Genomic DNA, 12,483 nt, shown 5'->3' on the forward strand with positions numbered 1-12,483 from the left:
GCCTATTGGTCGCTGCCCAAGTAAGAAAATTAGAGGATGCCACCCCACAGAGTTGCCAACCCACTTCTGAATACGGGCTTGTACCCCCTTCCAATAAGCCTTTGCTTTAGGGCAAGACCACCAAATGTGCCCCATAGTCCCCTCTCCCCCGCAGTTCCTCCAACATTCCTTTGGCACTCTAGCAAACATGTGGTGCAGTCTAACCGGCGTCAGATACCATCTATAAAATACTTTAATAGCATTCTCTTGCATACTCACTGCTCGAGCTGATTTCAAAAATCCTTTTCTCCAGTGTCACCCAGTCCGCCTCCGGTAAAGTGAAATGTAATTCTTACTCCCACCTCTTCCTGTGTTTCACATATGGTCTGGCATTAGCCACCGAGTGTGCGTACAGGAAGGATATCAATCCTCGCTCAATCTTAGAGTCCACGCATATTTCCTCCAATGGATGCGTCTCCCGCTTCAGACTTCCTCTGTAAGCCTGGCCTGTCAAAAAGTGTTGTACCTGTGTGTAGGCATAGTAGTCCTTATCCCTGATCCCAAAATCATCCACCAGCTGTACAAAAGGCACTATTTTCTCCTCTACATGCATCTGACCTAACATGTCCAGCCCAGATTCTGCCCATCTCCTGAAGGTAATATTTCCTATACCTGGCTCGAACATTGGATTATCTGCTATGGGAGCTAAGCCAGATACCGGCGGTTGACGTTCTGAAAACATAAGATCCCAATAGTAGAACGTAGCTTGTACTGTGGGCGGGAACATGTCAACTCTAAACCAGTTCACCGCCGCTCTGGTCTGTGCCGCACAATAGTACCAGAACAAGTTCGGCACTCCCAACCCTCCTAACCTTTTACTTTTATATAGAAGAGCTCGTGATAACCTTGGTCTTTTCTGGTTCCAGATAAAGCGGATCAACTTATCCTGGAGACCTGATAAAAAGGTTCGGGGTACTTATAATGGAAGAACCTGGAATAAATATAAAAGACGGGGCAAGATATTCATCTTAATCGCCGCGATCCTCCCGAACCAAGACAATCCCATAGTTGCCCATTTGTCTAAGTCTTTCTGCACCTCCCTCTTCAGAGCTGGATAATTAGCTTCAAAAAGCTCTGATAGGTCACTCGTAATCTTAACTCCTAGGTAACATAATGCACGACTCTCCCATTTAAATGCAAAAGACGTCTTCAGTGTCTCCATCAATCCTCGTGGAACTCCCACAGCTAAGCCCATAGATTTGCTAGCGTTCAATTTGTAGCCCGAGACAAGTGCGTATTCCCCTATTTCTTTCATTAAGTTAGGCAAAGAAACCAGTGGATTCGTTAATGACAGCAGCACATCGTCTGCGAAGAGCGCAATTTTATACTCCTGCCCTCTAACCAGCACTCCAGTAATATCATTATTCTCACGAATAGCTGCTGCTAGGGGTTCCATTGCCAGAGTGAACAGTAATGGAGACAACGGACACCCCTGTCTGGTTCCGCGCCCCAAGGCAAAAGTCACTGAATTCCCCCCGTTTACTCTCACACAAGCCCTCGGCAAAGAGTATAAGGCCTGGATCCAGGCTCTAAAATGCTGTCCAATTCCCACTCTATGCAAAACCTTATCTAAATATCCCCAGTGCACCCGGTCAAACGCCTTTTCCGCATCAAGACCGAGTAGCACTGCGGGCCGTGTTTTTTTCTGTGTTGTGTATATAAGATCTATTGTGCGGGGTATTGTGATATCCCCCTTCTCACTCAGGGTGACCTGGTTCTCAATATGCAAATCATATGCAGATTAGTGTGCTACCCCTTCACACTAAGGGTGACCTGGTTTCCACTCAGCACATTAAGCAGGTCTCACCAACTGCACATTTTTCAGGCAACTCTTTATTCCAGCCCCTGGGCACACTTCTTCTAGCTTAACACTTTATGCTTTCATAGATCTTCACATTGAGCCTCCCCACACAGATACAGGGCTCAGTACTACACCAATACTTTGGGGACTCTCAACCCCAGGCTTTGCAGCCTGCTTCTCTCAGTACTTTAGACACACAGTCTCCCCTTTGGAACACACAGTTCTAGACATACAGTCTTTTCTTCTTTGGACACACAGTCCCTCTTTGAACACACAGTTCTAGACACACAGTCTTTTCTTCTTCGGACACACAGTCCCTCCACTGAACACACAGTTCCTATAACTACTGAGGACACACAGTCAAACACTATTGCTTTAGGGACTTCTTACCCCAGGACTTTCAGCCTGCTGATCTCCTTTGGACACCCAGTCCATCCCCAAGTCCATAAGGTTAGCCAGTATCTTTCAGGGGCTCTCTTCTTCTGCTGCTAGCTCACTTCTCTTCACAACTCTGGTGGGGTATAAAGTGGTTAATTATCTACACAGGACCCAGCCCATAACCGCCTGCACCTGTGGACCTCCCAGGTCCTAGCAACCTCCACCTTCTTCTAGTGCCCTCTAGTGGCCTACACCATATAGGACACCCTCTTACTTATCACAGTATGTTATCCATGGCCTGCCTTTTGGCTATAAATCCCACTTGGTCCGGGTGGATCAAGCAGGGGAGTACCTTCCCCAGACGGTTAGCTAACACCTTGGCCAGGATTTTGACATCTGTATTAAGGATCGAGATGGGTCTGTATGAGGCACATTCAGTATGGTCCTTGCCAGGCTTTGGTATTACCGCTACCCACGCCTCCATCATCGTCCTAGGGAAAGGTGCCCCCTCTCTGACAGCATTGATTATCATCGTCAGGTAAGGCGCTAGCTCCATCACATATGACTTAAAGAACTCATTTGTGAAGCCGTCTAATCCTGGCACCTTCCCCCTTGGTAATGCTTTCACCACTTCTATCACCTCTTTACCCCCACTGGGTCCTCCAGTTCTCTCTTTTGTGTTTCAGATAGAGTTGGTAGCCCCCTTGTCTGTAAGTACCCATCTATTTCCCCAGTCTGTACAGCGGCATCCTCTCTATAGAGGTTCTCATAGTATTGGGCAAAGCAATTCCTGATCTGTACTGATTTGTGCGTCATGACACCCCCAGCATCTCTAATTCTTAAAATGTGCCGATCTGCTCTCAATTGTCTCAATTTGGTAGCCAGCAAGCGTCCAGGTGCAAGCGTCCAGTGCAAGCATAGTGAACCTGTTTCATCCTTGCACTCACAAACTTCAAGCTTTCCTCGTGTAGCCCCGCAATTTCCAATCTCACCTCTTGTAGTTTTCGATAGTCAGCTACTGAGCCTGATGTTTTGTATTTATCCTCGAATATAGCCAGTCTATCCATACAATGTGCCAGCCTCTCCTGTTGTACTCTGGCCTTCTGACTAGCACACTTAATAAAATGTCCTCTAGAGACTGCCTTGAATGCGTCCCACACGGTACCCAATGTAGGCCCCGAGTCCAGATTGATATCAAAGTACTCTCTTAGTATGGGAATAAAACTGGCTACTGTTTCAGGATCCTGCAGCAAACTATTATTAAATGTCCATCTTTTATCTCGCTCCTCCTCCCTCAGGGAAGAAACAACAAACCAAACCGGGGCATGATCCGCTATTGTGATGTGGCCTATATCGGATTCTTCCCCCCCTGCAGATAACGTTTTATCAAGAAAAATATAATCCAATCTGGAGTAAGTATGGTGCACTTGGGAATAAAAAGTAAAGTCCCTCCCTCTAGGATTCCTCAAGCGCCACCCATCATACAGCCCCATCGCCTCAACAAGGTTATTTTATGCTCTAGCAATTCTACAGTCTGCCGGAGCAGGAGGAGTCGACTTGTTCAAGCCAGGCTTCATGGTCGCGTTAAAATCTCCGGCCATTATCACCTTCCCTCTAGCAAAGGCCTGCAGCTCCCTCTGGAGGTGCAGGAAAAAACGCTCCTGCCTTTCATTGGGCGCGTATACACTAACCAGTGTATACTCCTCCTGCTCCAACCTGATATGCAAAAAGAGGAATCTTCCCTCCTTATCTCTTCTAGTATGCAAGATCTGCACTGTGACATTTTTATGAAACATTATGGCCACCCCTCTTTTTTTAACTCCTAAGACATCTGAGGCGCACACCACATGTGGATAACATTTGGAATACAATAGTTTTTCATGCTTTTTTAAGAGATGAGTTTCTTGTAGAAAAACCACGTGGTTGCGCAAGACGCAGTTCACGTCTTATATATAAAGGGCGTGCCGTTTATAAGGAGAATTTAGGCCCTTTATGTTATAAGTGAAGAACTTATAGCCCACCATTTACCAACTCTGTTCTGACAGCATTTTCTAAGAAAGGTGTATACCCATCCCCCCCCCCCCCAAAAAGAAATCCCCTCTGACTCTCGTCCTCCCTCCCTCCCTCCCCCTTTGACATCCACTCACCAGACAATACCCTCCGGCATTGCATGGGTAACTAGAAGAAAGCGGCCATGAAGGCCAACACCCCACCCAGTTCTGCCTCCCTACTTCACACGTACCCCCATCTTCAATTATACAGCATATGAACACACCCTCCTCCACCATACCAGCTCACCTCACATTAGGCATCATTCAGTCTCATGCACTCAACCTCCATTTTCACCTCAAGTTAAACCTTATGCACAGTCCATTCTTAAACATCAGAGTCCTCTTTGGGCTTTCAAGTCTGAAGTCTCGATGTCTTCGCATTCGATGGGACTCTCTTCCACTTTTGCATGCGTGCTTTTGTTGTCACCACCATCTCCGTGGGCACCGTCTCTGACGCAGTCAACCCAGCCTCGTGCAGGCTTTTCCAGGCATCAGTCACCTTCCTTGTCCTACACTGTTGTCCCTTGATCACAAAACAAATGGCAAATGGAAAGGCCCATCTGTAAGCGATCTTTTCTTTGTTCAACATCTCAATCACTGGTCGCATGGCACGTCTCTGCATCAGTGTAAACACCGAAAGGTCTTGAAACACCGAGACTCTGGCTTCGTTATATTCCAGGGTTGGAAGCTGCCGGGCTTTTTGCCACACCATGTCTTTAAATATATAAGAGGAGAATCTCACAAGTATGTCTCTGGGTCTATTTTCGAGTCTCTGGCCCTGTACTCTATGCGCTCCGTCCATAGCCGCTGCATTAGGGTCCCAGGCCTCTCCCATAATTTTTTCACATAGGTTCCTCACCAGCGTTTGGATATCTTCCATATCTCCGCTTTCAGGGACTCCATGGAACCTCAGGTTGCGTCTTCTTCCTCTATTCTCAAGGTCATCCATTTTATACTTAAGTTCCTCATACTGCTCCTGCTGCTTTGAAATGCGTGAGCTCATCAAGCTTTGCTGTTCCTCCTGCTCATCGAGCCTTTCCTCTAGGGTTTCTACTCTGCCACCCAGCTCTCTGAGATCCAAACTTATAGCGTCGACATGCTCCAATATTTTGACCCGAGAGGCTTTTATTTCCTCTCTAATCGCGTCCAGGCATTTCGCCAAATCCGCAGAGGAGTACTCCTTTGTAGCAGCGGGACTGGGCGCCACGTGTTTAGCCGGCGCTTCTGAGTCCGCCATCATGGGTGAAGCTGGGCGCGAGAAGCTCTTCGCGGCTTGTTTCTTCGGCGCTCTTTCGCTTCCCCGCTGTGCCGCCGCCGCGGTTTTGCTCATTTTGTGGAGCCTGATTTGCAGCTTGTCGCCCAATGTGGTGCAGGTCTAATTTTTTTGTGCCGATAGCGCTACTGGTGCTGCTTAACGGTAGGGGAGTGCGGGAGCTAACAGACTAGGCAGCCATTCGCCTCCGTGACGTCACTTCCTCCCTGTTTTCTATCTTTTAACCAGTTTTTAATCCACAATAGGACACTAACTCCTATCCCATTGACTCTCTAATTTCCTCTGGAGTCTTTTATGAGTTACTTTGTCAAACACCCTTTGAAAATCCAGATACACAGTATCGACTGGTTCACCTTTATCCACCAAGGGAATTGGCACCTCAGGCACCCTTCCCTTGGTCCTACGCCACTTAGAACCCAAACGGGGGGCCAGTCTGGGCACCAGTTGGGGAACCCTGTCTGACTGCAACTGCTGCTAGACCAACTGTACCAAGCTCTGAAGCCAAGAAGCTACAGGAACCCCAAGTGGCCTCTATCAGCACCCTCCTCAAACAGACCCAAGGGGGGTAGGGGAGGGACCTATCAATCTATCTCTCCCAAACCTATGTATTAAGGGGGGGGGGGGGGGAGAAGAGGGAGAAGGACAGGATTCCTGCTGCTAAGAAGGACCTCGAAATTTGAGGGGGTGGGGGAGGCCTATCAACTCCAGAGGCCCCTCCGGTCTGCTTCCAAAGTCAGAAACTGCCCATTGTGCGGTGCTGAGTTGCTGGCTCCTGCACACAGAGCAGTGCTTCCCAGATGACATCCTCGGGCATGTGTCAGGAAGGCACAGGACTGATGCGCTGCCCAAACCTGGCTTGACCCTGGGAACCGGATGCTGCTCCATCACGGGTTCTCTGGGCATGCAAATTAAGGTAATTCCCTTAATTACTGGGAAATCCCTTAACCATGAGGTAGGGGATTTCCCTCTTCAGGGCTGCTCTGCTTTTCTTCCCCCTCCCCCTAAAGTGACAGGAGCAGCAGAAAAGCCTTATTCCCTAAAACAGGGAAAAAGGGTTCCCAGGGCAACTTGGGGGGGGGGGGGGGGGTAAACCACCTGGGCGCTGGACAAAGAATTCATGGGGGCCACACTCAAACAGAGTAACGTGAAAGAAAGGTGGGAGGATGGGAACCTGTACCTCTCGGGCAAGATCCCTCGGGGACCAAGCTAAAGCCTTGTCCAGAGACACTAAGAAGTGCGACTGGGGGCTGTGGAGCCAAGCTCCAAGCTCAACCAGCTACGGTCCTATGATCTGGGAGCAGCCATTAGGCTCAACCACACTGGGCGGCCGTGGCCAGCAGAGCAGGGATCTAGGCCAGGGACAGAGCACCACAGCACAACCTACCCACCTGCTGGAAGGTAGAGTAAAATATTGGATTGGTCCAGAGATCACCACAGATTATAACTGGTGATGTCACTGGTTGAATTCAGTTTTCTCTACTTCCATCCGCTGGTGAGAAGGGATAACATCTGCCGATTCATAACTGTGTAAGCTGACGCTAAGAAAATTCTGTGAGTTATGGAATGACTTGGCATTAAAACCAAAAGTAAGCTCTCTACTGATTGTCCCAGTGCAGCCACTGTAGTAACTTATTTTCAAGATGACATGGAAAAACTACATAGCCTTCTTCTTCTGGAGCAGCAAAGTGACCTAGCCATTCCTGCAGACAGACCTCTAAATTATCACAGATCTCTAAATTATCAAAGTATTCATGTTCACTAGATTGCTATCTTTTGATATTATTAAAACAGTATCTGTTCTGTATATAGCGTTATTAATGAATTGCCTACTACAAGTAGGTTTTTTCCCCCAACATCTATTGGAAAATAGTTATTAGACACAATTGCAAAATCACCACAAGATCTCTCCTAATCTTATAGTTACAGACTGCTAACAGTTCCATTTTAATGAAATTATCTAAATCGTTAGTAGCCAAACAATTAGTGGATTTGTTGATAAATATTCCATATTAAAACCCTTTCAGAGGCTTGTACAGTACCGAAACTCTCCTACTTGCTCTAGTAACTAAAGCAAAAGAAATTGTTAGTAAGGGTGGACAAGTGATACTCCTACAAGTCAACCTATCAGCAGTGTTCAATATGGTAGATCATACCATTTTGTTAAACACAATGGGCAATACTGGAATAGGAGGGACAATTTTTAATTAGTTTACAAAATTTCTGAAAAAATCAATCATTCTCAGTAAAAACTGAAGGTATCTTTTCACACTTTTGGTGTTCTAACTGCAGAATTCTCCAGGGCTCACCCTTGTCCCCTTGTTCTTTGAATTCTGTGAAGCTAGACAAGGGCGAATCCCTTTACTTTTATGCAGATGGTATTTTTTATTTTACAGGAATTATCCTTTGACGCTGCAGTCATGACGGAAATGTTAAACTGTATTGAAAAAATTAATAATTTGCTTAAATTAAATAATCCTGCAAAAACAAAAATAATATGGTTTGCTAAAGGAATAACTGAATGCTGATTACCTGTTTAAATAAAATTTATATACTGACTACTGATACTACTTCAAAGGTATTAGGAGTCTAACCTTCAAATCGCAAATAATTCAGTCAAAAATGATATTTTAAGATGAAGCAACTAATATCTGTCCGTCTGTTCTTTCATGAAAAACATTTTGCCTTGCTGGTGAAAAACATCATAGCACAACTTGACTAATGTAATTCTTTGTACGGCTGAATTACTGATCTTTTTCTAAAAAAAAGAAAAAATGACAACTTCTACAAACACAGCTATAAGGTTAATCTTTAAAAAAAGGCCTGATCATGTATCACCTTCTCTTGACTACACTTCACTGGCTTCCCCTTTGGGCTCAACTAGATTTTAAATTGGCTTGTTTTATTTTCAAAATTTTTAACAGTTATTTTGTAAGCACCTGAAAACTTTATTCTTCCAGCAGTTGCTAGTCTCGATTTAAGATGTTTTCTGAAAATGTTTCACTTTTATGTGTAAACCTGCTTTGGGGTCAACTTTGTTGGGAAACGGTGGTACAGAAATATTAATTTAGTTTACTGTTGATTTAATATACCACCTTTCATAAAATCAAAGTGGTTAACAAAATAAAATCAATGATCAAAAGGAACTTCTACTGTTAAAGAACAGAGAGGATAAATTTAGGTAGGAGGAGAAGCAGAGAGATCACAGCAGAGGACACAGCCGACTAGCCTGCCGAGCCAGACCACTACACATAAGGGTTTATAAAAGCCTTAGTGAAAAGGTAGGTCTTTAGGGCAGTTTTAAACTGTTGGTAAGGTTACATAAGAACATAAGAATAGCTATACTAGGTCAGACCAATGGTCCATCTAGCCCAGTATCCTGCTTCCAACAGTGGCTAATCCAGGTCACAAACGTACCTGGCAGAAACCCAAATAACGGCAACATTCCTTGCTACCAATCCCAGGGCAAGCAGTGGCTTCCCCATGTCTGTCTCAATAGAAGACTATGGACTTTTCCTCCAGGAAATTATCCAAACCTTTCTTAAACCCAGATATGCTAACTGCTGTTACTACATCCTCCAGCAATTAGGTCCAGAGCTTAACTGTTTGTTGAATGAAAAATATTTCCTCCTGTTTGTTTTAAAAGTGATTCCATGTAAATTCATTTAGTATCCCCTAGTCTTTATACATCACTCAGGATTTTGTAGACCTCAATCATATCTCCCCCTCAGTCATCTCTTTTCCAACCTGAAGAGCCCTAACTTCATTAGCCTTTCCTCATATGAAAGCAGTTCCACCCCCTTTATCACTCTGAGCGCTCTTCTTTGAACCTTTTCTGATTCCACTATATCTTTGAGATACAGCAAACAGAACTGAACCTAATACTCAAGGTGAGGTCGCACTATGGAGTGATAGAGGCATTACAGTATTCCCAGTCTTATTTACCATCCCTTTCCTAATAATTCCTAGCATCCTGTTTGCTTTTTTGGCCACCGCCGCCACACACTGGGCAGAAGATTTCAGCGTACTGTTTGAAATGACACCTAGATCTTTTTCTTGGGTTCTGACCCCCAAGGTTGTTCACTATGAAGTAAAAAAGGAAGGGAATTCCACAGGGAGGGACTCAAGGCAAAGAAGGCAGAGTGAAGTGGATTGAAGCTTAGTATCGATAAAGCAGGGAGAGAGAGCTGGTTAGCTGCAGTAGAATGGAGAGTACAGATGGGCTTATAAGGATAATCAAGGATGAGAGAGAGGCAGGGGAATCAGAATCAGAAGAGAGAATTTTGTAAGTTAACATCAAAATCTTATATTGTATGCGAAAGGAGACAGGGAGCTAGTGATGTTTAAGAAAGGGGGTGATATGGCCAAACCCGCGAATACTACAGAGTATGCGAATGGCAGCATTTTGAACAGACTGCAGCTTTTAAAGGAGAGTGGATGGGATGCCAGCATAAACAATATTAAGCACAAAAGATCTCTATTTCTGCTCACTCAAAGCAAAACCTAAATGACTTTCACACTACAAAAAATCATAGAAGGGGGATAACTTGCAGGGAGTGGTAGACACAACCTAACAACTTTACTGCACAGATTGGAAGGGCTTCCAGATATAGAGGGGCCCTCAGCAAATTTTACTTAGGGGTCCAGCACTAGAACTCCTCCCTCCCCCTCCATCTCTGAAACCAATTAAATGACAACAGCCTCAGGGGTAGCAAACTGGCCATGAAATGTATCTGTATTTAGCAGTTTTAGAACTGTGGTTGCTAGAATGCTCCCCTCTCTTAAAGCCAACCTGATTTTCAGGATATACTTTTAAATAAGGAGGCGGGATTTACTATTGTAGCAATGGCAAAATCAGCTCTGTGTTTCACCTATATCTTCAAAATATTTTCACAGGAAGTTCTATAATGAAAATAGAGGGATGAAGGTGAAAAGAAAGAAGGGAGCATTTTTTTTTAAACACAAATTATAAAACACAATACAAAACAAAATCATACCATTTTGATAAAATTTTGTCATGTCTGATGTCACTGAACATACCTGTGGAACTTGCCGTTGTTGTGGCCCCAAAATTAAAGCCAGATATCGCTGAATTACTGCTGCTGTTGTTGTTGCTGCTGCCATTTCCTACGCCAAAGACAAAAGGAGTAGGGGCAGGCATGGTGCCTGCGCCAGACGCAGCAGAGGGAGCGGCAGGAGGCTTGTTTTCAATGGGTGTGAAGGTGAAATTCTGGGGCACGCTTAGTTCAGTGGAACTGTTGAATGCAGAGCTGCTTGTATTGCTGCTGCCAGTTTGTCCAAACATAAAGGTTCCAGCTGCAGAACTTGAGGCAGAAGAGGAGTTGCCAAAAATGCTTCCTGTGCCAGCAGCAGTGCTGGAGACAGACGTACCAGAAGAGCCACTGCTTAAGAAACTGAAGGCTGGCTTAATCGCTCCTTGATCTAATTAACCAAAGGAAAAAAAAAAGTTAGTTTTTACACAAATAGACCAGTAAAAACTAGATACATATGGCATTCTTTAAAGAGAGAAGAACCTCTTAAAAAGAGGAATGTTTTGTTGGTGGAAATTATTGTGGATAGCAACAGCAGCAGCTGTAAACTGATGCCTCTTCTTTCACATGAAGGGAAATTTCAGTAAAATTACAAAACAGCCCACATCATCAGAGCAAGAAACTGATGCAGCTGCCTTACTTACATAAGCAGTGCTAAGATCTTAGAGGTGGTGGTGGGTTGTGGTGGTGAAGGGGCAGTTGTCCATTAAGACAACTGCTTATGTGGCAGCTTCTGAACAGTGGTAAAGAATAAGAGGCAGCTAAAGCAAAACAGGACCTGATAGCCACACAAACTCCAAGAACCACCTGCATGCACTCTTACCCACAGGGAGGAAGGATAGTTTTGTAAGTAGCCCATTTACCCTGTGGATAATTTTATAGCCGTCTGAATTTTCCACTTTCAAGCACAAGTATAAAAAGGTAAGTGGTAAGAAAATAGTATCTACTTCTATGTGATACACATGCGATGTTCCTGGAGGGGGAGGGATTAGTTTGAGCAGACTGGCATGTATTACATTATAAAAAATACACAAAGATACACAAAACAAATTGACTCTGTTCAAGGGTCGGAGCAGGTGCGCATACCTGTGCTTACTTTTTTTTTTTTTTTAGGGGGGCAGGGGACTTTTATAAGGACACATAGGCACATGTGTTTTTATAAGATAGTAGGCAACATGTGCAACTATATCTCTTCCCTGCTTAGGTACAGACTGGCAGGATGTGCTTATCCACTCTTACTGTACTCTAGCTAAAATTATTTTCCAACTTCATGCGCAATTTTTCCTTAAGTTAGAGTCGCCCTTATTTCTAACTTATGGAGCAAACCTTGAACACAGACTGGTCCTAAAATTAAATTTAAAAAAAGTTCACTATCTTACGTCCGAGTTAATGGTCTGGAAATAACTTGAAATTCTCATGCATACATCCGCCCTTAACTGCACAATCCCACTGAATAGTGGAGGCTTTGATTGCAGGAGGCCAGTGACTACACTTTGAACTGCCTTTTGAACTGCTTTCCTTTTCATGACTACACTTTGAACTGTTTTCCTTTTTTTTTTTTTTTTACTGAACTGTCATTCACAGAATGAAAGCCAAATTAAGAAGTCATCCATGATTAGGTCTTCTAATGTTTTGAAGTTTAAGTGCATCAGAAACTAATAGCTATAAAGAGGAGTTACTGTGGTGACAAACTTTCACCTCTGTGAGTTTATATCAGGGTTTCTTAATCTTTTTTGGATCCTGTATCCCTTTAACTGATCAATGAAACCCTAGCATCCCCTTCCTAAACCATGTGTCCACTAGTGACTATACATGTCACTGTTAGCTGCTAACAAGGAAAAAAAAACCCACAAATGGGCCTTCAAGACTGGAAAAATCAAGAGTCCTGTTTTG

At 44.3% G+C, this 12,483-nt stretch overlaps 1 protein-coding gene across 3 annotated transcripts in view; it reads right to left on the reverse strand.

The window, feature by feature from the left end:
• The window catches only part of NUP153 (nucleoporin 153), a 256,824-nt gene that overhangs the window by 47,865 nt on the left and 196,476 nt on the right, over nt 1–12,483 (reverse strand). For all 3 annotated transcript variants that reach the window (XM_030211374.1, XM_030211384.1, XM_030211366.1), the window contains one exon: nt 10,580–10,981. In XM_030211374.1, coding sequence (XP_030067234.1) covers nt 10,580–10,981 — 402 coding nt within the window. The remainder of the gene's footprint in view (nt 1–10,579; nt 10,982–12,483) is intronic.

This window comes from Microcaecilia unicolor, chromosome 1 (genome assembly GCF_901765095.1).
Source record: "Microcaecilia unicolor chromosome 1, aMicUni1.1, whole genome shotgun sequence".
Classification (NCBI taxonomy): Eukaryota; Metazoa; Chordata; class Amphibia; order Gymnophiona; family Siphonopidae; genus Microcaecilia; species Microcaecilia unicolor.